The sequence below is a fragment of the Orycteropus afer genome, unplaced genomic scaffold (genome assembly GCF_000298275.1).
Source record: "Orycteropus afer afer isolate SDZICR_OR568_19922 unplaced genomic scaffold, OryAfe1.0 scaffold00147, whole genome shotgun sequence".
NCBI classification, from domain to species: domain Eukaryota; kingdom Metazoa; phylum Chordata; class Mammalia; order Tubulidentata; family Orycteropodidae; genus Orycteropus; species Orycteropus afer.
Window position 1 is genome coordinate 7,103,778 of NW_006921734.1, and position 15,539 is coordinate 7,119,316.

The 15,539-nt window shown below is 39.3% G+C and overlaps 1 protein-coding gene across 1 annotated transcript in view; it reads left to right on the forward strand.

Annotated features, from left to right (window-relative positions):
- Positions 1–1,510: 1,510 nt before the first annotated feature.
- The window catches only part of MMP27 (matrix metallopeptidase 27), a 23,382-nt gene continuing 9,353 nt past the window's right edge, over positions 1,511–15,539 (forward strand). Inside the window, exons 1-9 of the mRNA XM_007946010.1 lie at positions 1,511–1,612; positions 2,568–2,806; positions 4,812–4,960; positions 5,055–5,183; positions 10,533–10,694; positions 10,889–11,009; positions 12,491–12,621; positions 13,658–13,817; positions 14,573–14,676. Of these exons, the coding sequence (XP_007944201.1) occupies positions 1,511–1,612; positions 2,568–2,806; positions 4,812–4,960; positions 5,055–5,183; positions 10,533–10,694; positions 10,889–11,009; positions 12,491–12,621; positions 13,658–13,817; positions 14,573–14,676 (1,297 nt within the window). The remainder of the gene's footprint in view (positions 1,613–2,567; positions 2,807–4,811; positions 4,961–5,054; positions 5,184–10,532; positions 10,695–10,888; positions 11,010–12,490; positions 12,622–13,657; positions 13,818–14,572; positions 14,677–15,539) is intronic.

A 15,539-nucleotide genomic window follows, 5' to 3' on the forward strand; every position in this document is an offset into this window, starting at 1 on the left:
TACAGAAGTAGATTGCCCAACCTTCCTTCTGGGGAGTGGCTTGTGGGTTTGAACCACCAGCCTTCTGGTTAGCAGTCAGATGCCTTAGGCACTATGCCACAAGAGGTCCTAAATGGAATAGTAGTACCTTCAAAATTTTAAGGAAAATATATTTTTGCTTGAATTTTATATCCAGTCACACTACCAATATAGATTCAAAACGTTTATTTTCCTTGCACCATATATTTGTTTTCTGGAGCTACCCTAACTAAGTAGTACAAATTAAGTGGCTTGAAATGTCAGAAATTTCTTATTTCACAGCTCTGGACACTAGAAGTCAAAAATCAAAGTGTTGGCAAGGTGATCCTTGGGAAGGTTCCAAGGGAGAATCTGTTGCATGCCTGTCTCTCAGTTTCTGGTGCTGGCTAGCAAACTTTGGCTTCCTTGGCACTCCAGTGTCTGCCTCCCTCTTCTCATGACCATTTTTCCTCTGTATTTCTCCCACTTTTATATAAGGTCAGCCCAATCTCCCATTGGTAAATACATTTACTACAGTTGAGACAGTTTTCCTACAACCCTCTATACATTTCTGCTGTCCTATCTGCTTCCGATGTCTCCTTCTGTTCACACACCCTCCCTCTTCTTCTGTGCAGTTCCAACCCTACCTGCATGGAGTCTTATGAGCCACAGTCATCACCAGTGATCATCACATTTTGGTCCAGCTTGATCTTTGCAATCTGCAGTGTATATTTTTTCACTTGCTTCCATTTTGTCTTCTTCCACCACTTGCTGATGAGATGATTGCAACTCATGGTGGCCCTGTATCTGTCAGAGTAGAACTGCACTCCATAGGGTTTTTAAGGTTGGGATCTTTCAAGAGCAGGTCACCAAGCTCTTCTTCTGAGGGGCTTATGGGTGGGTTTGAACTGCCAAGCTTTTGGTTAGCATTTGAGGGGATTAATCATTTACATCACCCAGGGACTCTTGTCATGCATTAGCTCAAACAGGTAAAGATTTGTTTTCATCTGCATTCTCAAACAAGATCAGAGAGATAGTTTGTTTGCCGAGGCTTGCATTCACAGAAATGTTCAAATAGCAGATGCTCAAAAGACATTTTGATGAATTAGCTAATTAGAGTAATTCAATTTCTGATTCAATGGTCTTTTCATGACACTACTCTGCCAAGATATTTTGGAGATTCATTCAAAAGAAAATCATTTTATAAACTCTCAAGTATTTATCCATTCAAAAACCTCCAACTTTGCAAGGCCAAAAGTAACTTGGAAGCTTACTCTATAGAATATTAAATTAAATGTTGAAGAATAATTGTGTTTACAAAATAATTGCAGACCATGATTGCAAAAATCAAATCAATCTAGGGGAAAAAAACATATCGTGACACACTTCATGGCAGAAGCCCTTTTCTGTTACTAATTAAATGATGATACATACAAACCAATTCATGCCACGTCTCACTTTTATTTTCTAAATTCTGTGCAAACAGAATCAGGCTTCAACTGAAGAGAGAGGAATGAAGAGCCTTGTGTTTCTATTTTTGCTCTTCATAACATTTTCTTCTGCGTTTCCAACAGACCAAGGGATGGATAATGAAGATACCATGCAGCTGGCTCAGGTACTGTCTCAATAAATGTTGTTAACAGACTATCAATAAAATTCACTTTATCAGTTGAATTGGAACCTAAAAATATTACAAATTCCTACAAAAGAGTACTGGACTTTCTTGTGAGAAGGGGCTTCTAAGGACATCAGGAACTGTGTGTGGAGTACAGGGTGGAGGCAGGGATGTGAGGAAGGCAGGATTTGCTACAATTGTAAATAATGGTTAGAAGTAGAGGATAGTTAGTGAGAGGAGAAAGGGGACAGTCCTTAAAAAGAAATGTACATACCTATGAAAGCAGTTAAACCAGTAGGGCCCAATTTATGGTTTGAGGCAGTTCAAACCCACCCATTGGCTCCTCAAGAGAAAGACCTGGTGATCTGCTTCCATAAAAATTCCAGCCTAGGAAGCCCTATGGAGCAGCTCTATTCTGTCGCATAGAGTTGCTGTGAGTCAAAATCAATTTGATGGCACCTAACAACAACATCCTCAGATGTATGAAAAATGCATAGCTTTGGAGATTTCCTTAAAATCAGTCCAGTTAATTTGCCATACTAGGTCCAACCAATTTAATTTTTAAAATGAATTATCACCTATGTCTTCTAGATTTTGTTTCAAGGAAACACTAAAATGAAAGTAACAGCAAAAATATGTAAAATATGTCATCATTTAATGTTATAGAAGCTTGATTCTCTTTGTGGAGGCTCGGAGTTTTGTGGGCTGTGTGGTTTGGCTAACCCTGGACACACATAATTCAACCAATTCTTGGGATTTGAAAAGCAGGGTGACTTTTCTTCTACTTTGTTTCCTTGCTTTCTTCTTTCCTCCCTTGCTTCTTCATGTCCCTTATTCCTTATTTCCGTTTTACCTCCCTACTGGCAAAGAGGATTTTCGAGCAATTTTGTTTCCTCCCGAGGTGAAAGTTTTGCTCTCCTGTATTCTGTGCCTTTTTTTTTGTCTTTTTGGTCAGGCATATCTCAACCAGTTCTACTCTCTTGAAATAGAAGGGAGTCATCTCCTTCAGAGCAAGAACAGGAGTCTCACAGCTGGCAAAATTCGAGGAATGCAAGCATTTTTTGGATTAACAGTGACTGGAAAACTGGACTCAAACACTCTTGAGATCATGAAGAAACCCAGGTGTGGGGTGCCTGATGTTGGTCAGTATGGCTACACTCTCCCTGGGTGGAGAAAATACAACCTCACTTACAGGTAATGCTTCTTCCAATTTAAGAATACCCCAGTTGCCATCAAGTTGACTCCAACTTATGAGGACCCCATATGTGTCAGAGTAGCACTGTGCTCTGTAGAGTTTTCAATGGCTGATTTTCAGAAGTAGATCACCAGGTCTTTCTTTCTAAATGCTTCTGGGTAGATTTGAACCTCCAACCTTTTGGTTGGTAGTTTGATGCACTAACTGTATCATCCAGGACTCCAACAAACCTGTCGCCTCCTAGTCTTTAATCCAAAAGAACATAAATATAATCTCCAAGGAACAATAATAATAATAGTTTACTTTACTGAGCACTTCCTATGTGCATGGCACTCATAGGTTTCATTTGTTCTATCCTTCCAATCAACTATTGTTATTTCTGCCTTAAACACAGAGAAACTGTTGGGGTGGGGAGAGGGAAGATCATTTACCACAATCAAGATTACATAACTCTTAGCACACTCTCCAAAACCAAAACCAAACACTCCGCCAAGTCGGTTAGCAACTCTTCCTTGAGTTCCCAAATGCCTTAGGCACTATATCACCAGAGTTTCTAGCAAACTTTGGTTCCATAAATAAACTCTTATCTCTGGCCAGTGCCTCCTCCACATAAACTTGGATTAGAACACTACCGCTAGCTTCAAATGCTTGAAGGCCCAGATGAAATGTGTCAAGGGAAAATGGAAAAGCACCCTGGAGCACAACCAGTTCATGTTAGAGGTGTGTGTGAGTTAGAGCTGTCAAAACTCAGATAGACTCTGGAGTGAAGCATGAGGTTCACCACAGACATCTCAGGGAACAGGCCAGCATAATGGCAGAGAGAGTGTCAACAGTGCCCCTGACCGAAGGAGAAAGCAGTGACTTGACCATCACTCTAGAGTCCTGGCCTTAAATAGTGTTTCTGAGAGCTTTTCTTTCATCCTATTGAGTATGAAGGAGCTCTGGTAGCATACTGCCTAAGGCAATTGACTGCTAAACAGAAGGCTGGAGGTTCAAACCCACCAGCCACTCCTCAGAAGGAAGGTTGGGCAATCTACTTCCGTAATGATACTGCCTCGGAAACCAAAGGATGGGTCCCTATGAGTTGAGGCAGACTCGACGGCACATAACAACAACAACAACAACATTGAGTGTGAGGAATTGAGATAAAAAATAGGTTTAGAAAGACAGGGAATTTTAAAGGAAGAAAATCTCTTTCTGAATAGCTTTATAACCTCAAGTAAGAATCTTGATATATGATATGTGCACAAAACTGATTTCCATAAGCCATTCAAGAAAATAATTCTCAATTCTTTATCAAATGCATTTATAATACATTCATATACACAGCAAAGGAGCTCTGGTGGTGTAGTGCCTAAGGCATTTGACTGTTAACCAGAGGGCTAGTGGTCAAACCCACCAGTCACTCCTCAGAAGGAAGATTGGGTGATCTACTTCCATAGAGATGTTGCTGTTGTTGTTATGTGCCGTCGAGTTGGACCCGACTCATAGCGACCCCTCCTTGGACGTCTGAGGCAGTATCACTACAAAAGTAGATTGCCCAACCTTCCTTCTGAGGAGTGGCTGGTGGGTTTGAACCACTAGCCTTCTGGTTAGCAGCCTAGTGCCTTAGGCACCTTGGAAACCCAAGGAGGAGTCGCTATGAGTAGGGATGCAATAGCAGTGAGTTTGCTCTTTTTGTTTTGGGTTATACACAGCAAATGCATACACGAGATTAGTATTTTCCTACTTAAGGAGCAGTTTTAGGGAAGTTATTTAACCTGTTTGACCCTCATTTATTAAAGTAATTACCAGGCAGATGAAAGGATTGAATTATATAGCATGTGTAAAAGTACTTTATTTAAATATTAAAGTCCTATACAAATGTAAGATAATATCATCATTCCAAAAGTTACAGCAGATATGCTTTGTTTGATAAGCCTGAAATGATTTTCTTTTCTTAGTATGAGTCTAGTATACATGCATGTGTAACCATCAATTCACGTATTTTTATTAATTTTTAAGAATAATGAACTATACTCCAGATATGTCACGAGCTGATGTGGATGAAGCTATCCAAAAAGCGTTAGAAGTATGGAGCATGGTGACCCCACTAATATTTACCAAGATTTCCAAAGGGATTGCAGACATCATGATTGCTTTTAGGACCAAAGGTAAAGTTTTCAACAGAGAAAAAAATGTGTAATTACACTCATCTCAGGAAGTTTGAAGTGGCTGACTATTTTTTCCCCCTAAATTGTATCTCAGTCCATGGGTGGTGCCCTCGTTATTTTGATGGTCCTTTAGGAGTCCTTGGTCATGCCTTTCCTCCTGGTCCGGGTCTGGGTGGAGACACTCACTTCGATGAGGATGAAAATTGGACCAAGGATGGAGAAGGTGAGCCCAATTTTCTTTATGAACAAAATTTCATTACTTCGAAATTCATTCTGCATTCATTTCTTTTTCCCTCTAAACTTCCCAAATTCTCCCATATTTTTCTGTCCTTTACAATGACTATCTTAATTACTGGGAGGTCTGGTAGCACAGTGCCTAAGGCATTTAACTGCTAACCAGAAGGCTAGCAGTTCAAACCCACCAGCCATTCCTCGGAAGGATGGGGCACTTTGCTACCAGAGCTCCTTCAGTTTCTAGTAGCTGCCAGCAATTTAAGCTTGTAGTTTTCACATTGTCTCCATCTTCAAATGGTATGTGTCTCTGTGTCTATTTTGCTCTCTTTATAAGATATTATTCAGAATTATTTAGGTTTAGGGCCTGGTAGCATAGTGGCTAAAGCACTGGACTGCTAACCAGAAGGCTGGAGGTTCAAACCCACCAGCCACTCCTTGGAAGGAAGGTTGGGTAATCCTACTTCCGTAGTGATACTGCCTCAGAAACCCAAGGAGGGGTCGCTATGAGTAGGGGCCGACTCGACGGCACATAACAACAACAACAACTACTCTGGCACAGGAGCTCTGGTAACATAGTGCCTAAGACACTTGACTGCTAACCAGAAGGCTGGTGGTTCAAACCCACCAGCCACTCCTTGGAAGGAAGATGGGGCAATCTACTTCTGTAGTGATACTGCCTCGGGAACCCAAGGAGGAGTCTCTATGAGTTGGGTCAACTGGATGGCACATAACAACAACAACTACTACTCTGGCATAGCCTCATTAACTTAACAAAAGAAAATCTCCATTTCTAATGAGGGACATATCTGTAGGTACAGGAGGTTAGGACTTCCACATTTCTTTTGCAGGGGACACCATTCAATTCATAACAATGGCATTATGAAAGTGTTTGGTATATATTCAGATAACTGTGCTTATGTAGTTTAGAGTCTTTATCATGCACCGTCCTCATAAATTTGTCAGTGTCTTATGATCGGAGTATTCCTCAGTTACTCATACATTCATTCATTCATCTACTGTACGTGAACATCCACTGTTTTCCTGGGATTATAAAAGGTGCTGTACTGGAAAAGTTCTAGTCTTTAAGAGGTCCATGATGTTGTATGGTGAATATACACTATACAAGGCAGAATGCATTATGTATTGTACCAGTTTTAGAAGTCATCTGTGGCTTGAGGAGTTAAAAATGAAACAAGGGATATGGTAATATTTGAGTTAGCGATTGAAGAATGATATGTAGATTCAGTTCACAGAAGATATATTTAAAAGTATGAACTTCCTTTTCTAACTCTTGTCCATCTGCCAAAGAATTAGGCATTAATCTTAATATTTGACCTACTTCTTCAGACCAAGTGTGTGGATTTTATTTCTCTTAATGGATTTTCCTGGCACTTAATTAAGAGGTGCTTATTACTTTACAAAAAAAAGAAAAAAAACTTTACTGCAGTAAAAGCATATGCATCAAACAAAGCAACAGGATCAGTAGACTCTTGGATTCTCCCTAAACACTGTTTTTCTTCTATTATTGACGATAGTCATCTTGGGTGTGGCTTCTAGCTTTCAGAGTTCCCAGAAAGCAGAGGCTGTGACTCGGCTAATGGATAGCACACCAGTTCAGTGCTGCTAAGGAGCTCTGGTAGCATAGTGGCTAAAAGCACTTGACTGCTAACCAGAAGGCTGGTGGTTCAAACCCACCAGCCACTCCTTGGAAGGAAGGTTGGGCAATCCTACTTCCGTAGTGTTACTGCCTCGGAAACCCAAGGAGGGGTCGCTATGAGTCGGGGCCAACTCGACGGCACATAACAAGCAACTCCAGGAAATTTTTTTGCTGTTGTTTTGGGTTTCTTTTTTTACTTTTATAGTTCCTGCAAAACTGAAAGGCTCCAAAACATATGTTCCGTGCTTGCGAGCAAAGAGGGAGAAAAAAACTCAGCTATTGACTGGGCTTCAGGAACCAGGGCAAATATAGGATTGGTTTCTGCCATTGCCAAGCAGACAAGAGGATGAAGGATGTAGAATAATAGTGTCATCCAAATAACTGAGGAGAAAAATGGACCATATCTGTTGTGTATATTCTACTGAGTTATGTCCCAGTATTTCTCTGTACTTGACCTAAAAGCAGCATAGATATGCCCTATTGGGAAGTTTTTAAGAGGTATCTTGGTACTTAGCAAAATCAGGTTGGTTCCTCCTATTCGGCCAGGATTTGCTTTTATATCCAGAGACAGAGCTCAGCCTCTGTCCTTTTATCTCTATTAATGGTGCAACTATTAGCACTCAGCTACTAACTGATAGGTTGGTGGTTCAAACCCACCCAGTGGCTCTATTGGAAAAAGACCTAGCTATCAACTCACATCAAGATTGCAGTGTGAATGCCCTATGGGGAAGTTCTACTCTGTCACATGGGGTTTCTCTGAGTTGAAAATCAACTCAACAGCTCCTAACAAAAACAACCATAATTTACCTGGATCTATAATCAACACCCATGGAAACAGCAGTCAAGAAATCAAATGGCATATTGCATTGGGCAAATCTGAAGCAAAAGACCTCTTTAAAGTATTTAAGAGAAAAGATGTCACTTTAAAGACTGAGTGCACTTGATCCAAGCCATGGTATTTTTCATAGCCTCATATGCATGTGAAAGCTGGACAATGAATAAAGAAGACCACAGAAGAATCGATGCTTTTGAATGTGGTGTTGGTGAAGAATATTGCATGTACCATGGTTTGTTAGAAAAATAAACACATCTGTCTTAGAGGAAGTATAGCCAGAGTGCTCCTTACAAGCAAGAATGGCTACACTTAATCTCTCATGCTTTGGTTATATTATTAGAAGGGACCAGTCTTTGGAGAAGGATACTGTGCTTGGTGTAGTAGTTAAGTTTATGTGTCAACTTGCCTGGGCCTGAGTTTGAGTGGCTGGGCAGCTGGATGTAGTTATTCCCCATGATGATACTGGTAAAAACTCCATGATGGAATCTACTGTGAGCAGCTGAGTAGCTGCCTTACAGAAGTGATCAGCTTCCAGTACGTAAGAAGACACATTGAGAAACGTCTTGTGCTTTTGGGCATATCTGGATCCTGTATTTGGCCAAGTCTTCATCTCAATGGCCTGCCATGTTTTCTGCTGATCTTGAAACTGTTTATGGACTTGAACTAGTGGCCTGCCATGTTGCTTTATTATCTCAGGACTGTGTCATTTTACTTGTCAACATTGGGTTTGTCAGCCTCAGTAGCCATCAGCTGGTGAGGTAAAAGATGCCTCCAGCTGAAGTTGGCCAGGACCAAGAGGCAAAGCTGAAGCCCAAGGAGCTGGCACTTTGAACTCAAACTTCTAGTCTCCTAAACTGTAAGAAAATAAGTCCTTCGTTGTTAAAGCCAACCATCCACCTGTGGTATTTTCTGTTAGAGTGGCAGTAGATAACCAAAACAGTTTGTAGAGGGTCAGTGTAAAAGGGCAAGACATTCAATAAGATAGATCAGAAAGCAATTAAAACCATTATTATCAGTGCTGAGATAAAGGAACTATGGCAATGAGATGGGAGCGCACAGAAGAAATATCCCAGACCCAGGGGCCAGGGGAGGAAATGATGCCACACAGGATCTAGAAAGGCAAAATATAGTAAAAAGGGTATGTAAGAATGTTCTGCATGGAATAACCCAGACCAACTCATGTATGAGGGTTGTAGCAGAAAAGAAGGTTGAAAAACTAAATATAATTCAAATTGTAGAGGGTCTTTAAAGTCAGAATAAAGATAAGAACTTGATTTAGAAGACCTACATTTGAATTGGAGCTCTGGTGGTGTAGTGCCTAAGGCATTTGCCTGCTATCCAGAAGGCTGGAGGTTCAAACCCACTGACCACTCCTCAGAAGGCAGATTGGGCAATCTACTTCAGTAGAGATATCACCTCAGAATCCCAAGGAGAGGTCGCTATGAGTTGAATCGACTCAATGGCAGTTAGTTAGTTACATTTGAACTATTTTTTCTTAGATTCACTTGTCCAATCTCTTAACCAAAAGCACACACAGTGATATAGCCAACCAGTCAAAGGGAAGCAGCAGAGGTCAGAGCAGACAGGCATTAGAGATTATAAAATAACCTTTTGCCATTTTCAAAAGTTAAAGTGTTTTGTGCAAATATTCACTATACACGGCTCCATCATGGTAAAAATTGTTAATCGTATACCCTTTTCATTAAACAATATCAACTTAATTTCAAGTCCAAGGATGGTCCTTATACTTAGAACCTTACAGACTAGGGGAAAGATAGGCAAACAAAAATCCAATTCCAAGATGTGTGGTAAGACTTCTAGTATGGTTAAGCATAGGGTACCTTGGTCATGTGAGGGAAATGCGTCTTAGCCATTCTTTCACCTAAATAAATGCTTCTACACCCAACACCTTCTACTGCCAATCATTGTAGCAGTTTGCCAAAAATAAAAGATAATAAAGACATGATTCTTGTGTTCAAGGGTGCACAGCTGGATAGAATAAATAAACAATGCAATCTTTTATGTGCTATGGCAGAATTAATCAGGAAGTCTATGGGAGCCTAGAGAAGTGTGTTTAGGTCAGTCTGGATAGGAGGTAGTGGGATAAGGGAAACCTTGGAAAGAAAGTTACTATTAAGAGTAGTCCTGGTGAATAAGTGGGCTAGTTAAACAAAGAAGGAGTGGAAGAGACAGTATTCTAGGCAGAAGGAGTGGAGGTATAAAGACATAGAGATTAGAAAGATTATAGCACATATAAACAATTACTGGTGATTTAATGTAGTTAAATGGAAGTTCATGGAATATGAAAAATATATATATGAGGCTAGAAAAAGTCAGGAACTAAATCATGGAAGGTGTTGTTATGGCATTTGGATTTTATCCTATAGTTAGTGGAGAACCTCTGAAGAATATAAGCACAGAGCAACATGATCACATATAGTATAGTCTAGCAACAACCAAAAAGTGGTGATTTTTTTAAAATATTGTGTTTTAAGACACTTTGTTCCAACCAAAGAAGCCTTGGTGGTGCTGTGATTAAAGCATTGGGCTGCTAACCAAAAAGATCAGAGGTTTAAACCCACCAGCCACCCTGCAGGAGAAAGATGAGTCTGCTTCCATAAAGGTTTATAGGCATGGGAACCCTAACGGGCAACTCTACTCTGTCCTATAGAGTCACTAGGAGTCAGAATCGACTTGATAGCAGTGGGTTTAGTTTGGGATTTTATGCCATTATCTGCTGTATAGCAGGTCTTTTCTCCCTTTCCTTTAGTTATTCTTAACTTCAGATACAACCATTCTACATTTAATTGACTAATGTGCTTGTGTTTTCCCTGTTTTTTATTAAGGACTCAGCTTGTTTCTCGTGGCTGCTCATGAATTTGGTCATTCACTAGGGCTTTCTCACTCCAATGATCAAAAAGCATTGATGTTCCCAAATTATGTCTCCCTGGATCCTAAGAAGTACCCACTTTCTCAGGACGATATCAGTGGAATTCAGTCCATCTATGGTGAGTAAAATTATAAATCTGAATATGTGTGAACTAAAAAGAAAGCTTTACAGGAAGGAAGTTGAGAAAATCACTTCTTGAAATAGTGTCATGAAGAAAATATTCACTTGGGTAAGATCCTTCAGTAGTCAGTAGGGCAGTTCCTCATGTCTTCTTCATTCACTGTGGGTCTTTTTTTTTTTTTAAAATCAAAGGAGGTTTACCTAAGGCATCTGCGAAGCCAAAGGAAACCACAATGTCCCATGCCTGTGATCCTGATTTGACTTTTGATGCTGTCTCCACTTTCCGCAGAGAAATAATGTTCTTTAAAGGCAGGTAAACCCATTCCCTTAAACACCTCCAGTTCCTATGAATATATTTCTTTTCAAGGGATTTGGTGAAAAAGGAGGAATCAATGAGGCTGGTGAGAATGTATGTCTTTTACTTTTCACTTTATACCTTCCCAAAACTTTGAATGTTTCACTATGACCATTTATCTCTTATATTGTTTTTAAAACTATTTTTTAATGTTTTTAAGCAATTTTAAATTTTTTCATTGGTTAAGAAGATGAAGTAGAGTCCACTTTCTGTGACTTTTTTCCCAAAATAATATGCCATTCCAGTGTTACTCTGGAGCAAGCTCATACTGGCTCAAGAGACAATTGTTAAAATTTCAGAACTTGCACAAACCAGTTGATATCACATTGACAGTCTGAAACTGGTCGTGGTAGGTGTGTTTATACCCTGAAAATTGGCAAATGATAAACTCAAGTATTTTTTTTTATTAAAATCTTTTTAAAACATTGGTTAGCATACTGGTGACCATTCCTTAATGTTGCATCAATAAAGTATTAACTGTAGAAAGAACTCTATTCTTTCACTATGTATAATTTATTTAACTTGTATTTCAACACTGTAAGTTACTTATGTATACCATGACCATATTTTCAAAACAAATTATCAGGGCATGCACAATATGACAAATACATAAGTGAAAAGGAAAGAATATTTGAAATTGGCTTCCTTCTACCCATCCAACTACATAAAACTCACTGCAATTGAATCAGTTCCAACTCATAGCAATCCCCACCGAGTTTCCAAGGTTGTAAATCTTTAAGGAAGCAGACTGCCTCATCTTTCTTCCACAGAGCAGCTGATGGGTTGGAACAACTGACCTTTTGGTTAGCAGCCAAAAACTGTAAACCACACCACCACCAGAGCTCCTATCCAAATATGTAAGCACTGTGATTACATGTGATCACTGCCATGCTCACAGCAGCAGATGCCGAGAGACCATCTCTCAGGGATATCAGAGAAGGATGGACTACATGGAGAGAGAAATGGAATATAGTACTTTTCAGGTCTCATTAATAGACTTGTAGAATTTTACAGCCAGAAGGGGACTGCTGACGGAGTATTTTGGCACCACAATCAAAGCTATCATTTCTTATTCTAGCAAATATCAACATCAAAAATTTATGCTTAGAATTTAGAATACCTGTGATCTTGGATGTTGCTGCTTTGGCATACCTGAGGCCATTGGGAAGTCAGAACTATTCACGACATTTTTATGGATAGTTTGTACCTTAAGAACCCAGGAGATTGGAAGCAAAGGTATTTCCTGACCTTAGTAGTCTAAAGGGTAGGACTGAACTCAAAACCACCCAAATTTTCTGGGGGGAAGTGTGTTATTATTATCTGTAAATTAGTTGAGAAAAATATCAAGTGGTTAGATAAATGGTGAGTCTAAGATTGCAATGTTTTCATTGACATAGACATACAGGCTGTACATATCAAATGTTTTTGGTCTATCACAGGTATGTATGGAGGATTTATTATGATATCGCCAACATTGAATTTGAATTAATTGCTTCATTCTGGCCATCTCTGCCAGTGGATATTCAAGCTGCATATGAGAACCCCAAAGATAAGATTCTGATTTTTAAAGGTAACTTTGCTCATTATAATTCCTCTTCTTCCTCAGGATGCCTAAACTAGCCAATGGGTATTTGGGTACAAATAATATAACCTTTATACATCAGCCAAATGGACAGGGTTTCTTCCCTGAACTTAGGTTCCTGTCAGAGAAAAAACAACCAGAAATATCTGGGGCGTGAAGCAAAACACCATCCTGATTACACAAGGATAAAATAAACCTGTTTCATAAAAACTAAAAACTAGACTTTTTTCAGCCAAGTAAATGTAATCCATTTGTTTTTTTTTAATGTTCCCTTTTTACTAGGGTTACTAGAGTTGGCAAATAAAAATACAGATGCTCTGAATTTCAGATAGACAACAAGTCATTTTTTGTTTTTTGTATGTCACATGCAATATTCTGGATATACCAGAAACCAAAACCAAACTCACTTACTGTTGAGTCATTTCTGACTCTTAGTGATCCTATGGGACAAAGTAGAATAGAGTTTCCAAGGCTGTGAATCTATGGAAGCATACTTCCTCATCTTCTTCCCATGGAGCAGGCTGGTGTGTTCGAACCACTGACTTTTTGGTTAGCAGCTGAATGGTTTAACCACTGCACCACTAGAGCTTCCAAAACAATTACCCAGTTTATCTGAAATTCAAAATCAACTGCATTTCAAGTATATTTAACCTAGCTACTCTACTTTTTCACATGGATTTCACCAGGTTACTTGCCTCTGAGAACACTTAGGGTCCGAATTTTAGGATAACATGCCCAAACTTGCTTGATTGCTTTGCCAAAGTTGGCGATTTAAACACAATCAGCACAGTGAACCAGTTGGCAAGGGTGGACATGCTATTAACTATCAGTATATATTATTGTATCATATTAATAATATAAATGCCAAAGAAAGTGGAAGAAATAAATGGGGACATAAAATTATTTCATCTCCAAGCATTGCAGCTGAAAAGAACTAGGCATCTAGTCATCTTCAAACTTCTTAAAACATCTATTTGTCCTTTTAGGAAATAGAACAGAAGATAATCACTTTCTCTCTTCCTAGATGACAATTTCTGGGTGATCAGAGGATATGCCATTTTGCCAGATTATCCCAAATCCATCTATACATTTGGCTTTCCAAGACGTGTGAAGAAAATTGATGCAGCTATCTGTGACCAAAACACAAGAAAAACCTACTTTTTTGTGGGTTTCTGGTGCTGGAGGTAAATTCACAGAATTGACCCTTTGACTTTATTCTGGAGGAAAAAATACCCACGTTGCACCACTGACACAGGCAAAAATAAAACTAAGATGTAGGTTTATTAATGTGAATTAGGGAAATCTCTGATGGATGATATCTACCAAACCAAAGGATGTTTTAATGAATCCTAAACCTTTCTCCAAAATAAAAATTAAGATAAGATATAAGAAGAAAGCTGATGATGCCAGCCAAATTGCCAGACACACACACAAAGTCATAATCTATGAGAGCTCCAAGCTGAGCTCCTACTCAGAACAGCAGCAATCTAACAAATGATATGGCTTTTATGTTTGATCATTTCTTATTTTGAGACATTGTGAATGATGCAGCCAAGCATAAACATTGTCATATATTTATTACTGATTCAATTAGTTTTCCTCTACCAGCCCTACTTAAAGGAGCTTTGTGGCACAGTGGTTAAAACATTCAGCTGCTAAACAAAAAATCAGCAGTTCAAACCCCCAGCCACTCCAGGGGAGAAACGCGATGCAAGCAGTTTGCTCCCATAAAGATTTACAGTCACCAAAACCCTATGAGGCAATTCTACTATGTCCTACAGGGTCACTATGAGTGAGAATTGACTCCATGGCAGTGGGTTTGATTTTGGTGAGGCCTATTTATTCCCCACATTTCAGCTTAATTCCAAGCTAGGCAGTAGAAGAATTAAGCTCTCCAAAACAAAGGCCTGCTGGAAAATGTTTAAATCCATTTATTCAGGTATGATGAGATGACCCAAACCATGGACAAAGGGTACCCACAGAGGGTTGTAAAACACTTTCCGGGAATTAGTCTCCGAGTTGATGCTGCTTGGCAATATAAAGGTGAGCACTAATACCTAAACTAGTGGGACACTGAGAGATTTTATTGACTATGTAAAAAAGACAGTTCAAGAACTTTAAAGTTTCCATTTTAATGTAGTTTCACTGCTCTTACGTACAAATTCAGAGCTCTGGTGGCGTAGTGCCTAAGGATTTGACTGCTAACCAGAAGGCTGGTGGTTCGAATCCACCAGCCACTCCTCAGAAGAAAGATTGGGCAATCTACTTTCGTATCGTAGTGATTCCAAAGCCTCAGAAACCCAAGGAGGGGTCGTATTAAGTCAGATCTGACTCAACGGCAGTGAGTTTTAGGTACAAATAAAGGAGCTCTGGTGGTGCGGTGCCTAAGGCGTTTGACTACTGACTAGAAGGTTGACAGTTCAAACCCAACAGCCACTCTGCAGAAGAAAGACAAGGCAATCTACTTCCATAAAGCTTAACCACCTCAGAAACTAAATGGGGGGCCTCGCCTATGAGTCAGAATTGTCTCAATAACAGTGAGTTTGGTTTGAGGTTTGGAAGAACAAGTAATAGTAAACATTGACCCAGTGAGTATTATCACCAAGTCATTAAATCTTGATTATATTCCTTTCAGTTATACACTATTTCAAATCTGTATAAAAAGTGCCAAAAAATATTTTTACTTATCATTGATCAATGTTACCCCAAAAATAAAGCCCCTAAATATTTCTAACTGTAAAAAAATGACTGAGCACATGAACTGAACAATTTTTGTGTGAAAGCAAATTCTTCATCCCAACCCTCAGAGTTTCTAAGGCAATAGGATAGTGGTGGGAATCTATAGTTTTAAAGGAATCAGTTTATTATTTAATTCTTTTTTTTTTTTTTTTTTTAGGATTTGGGTG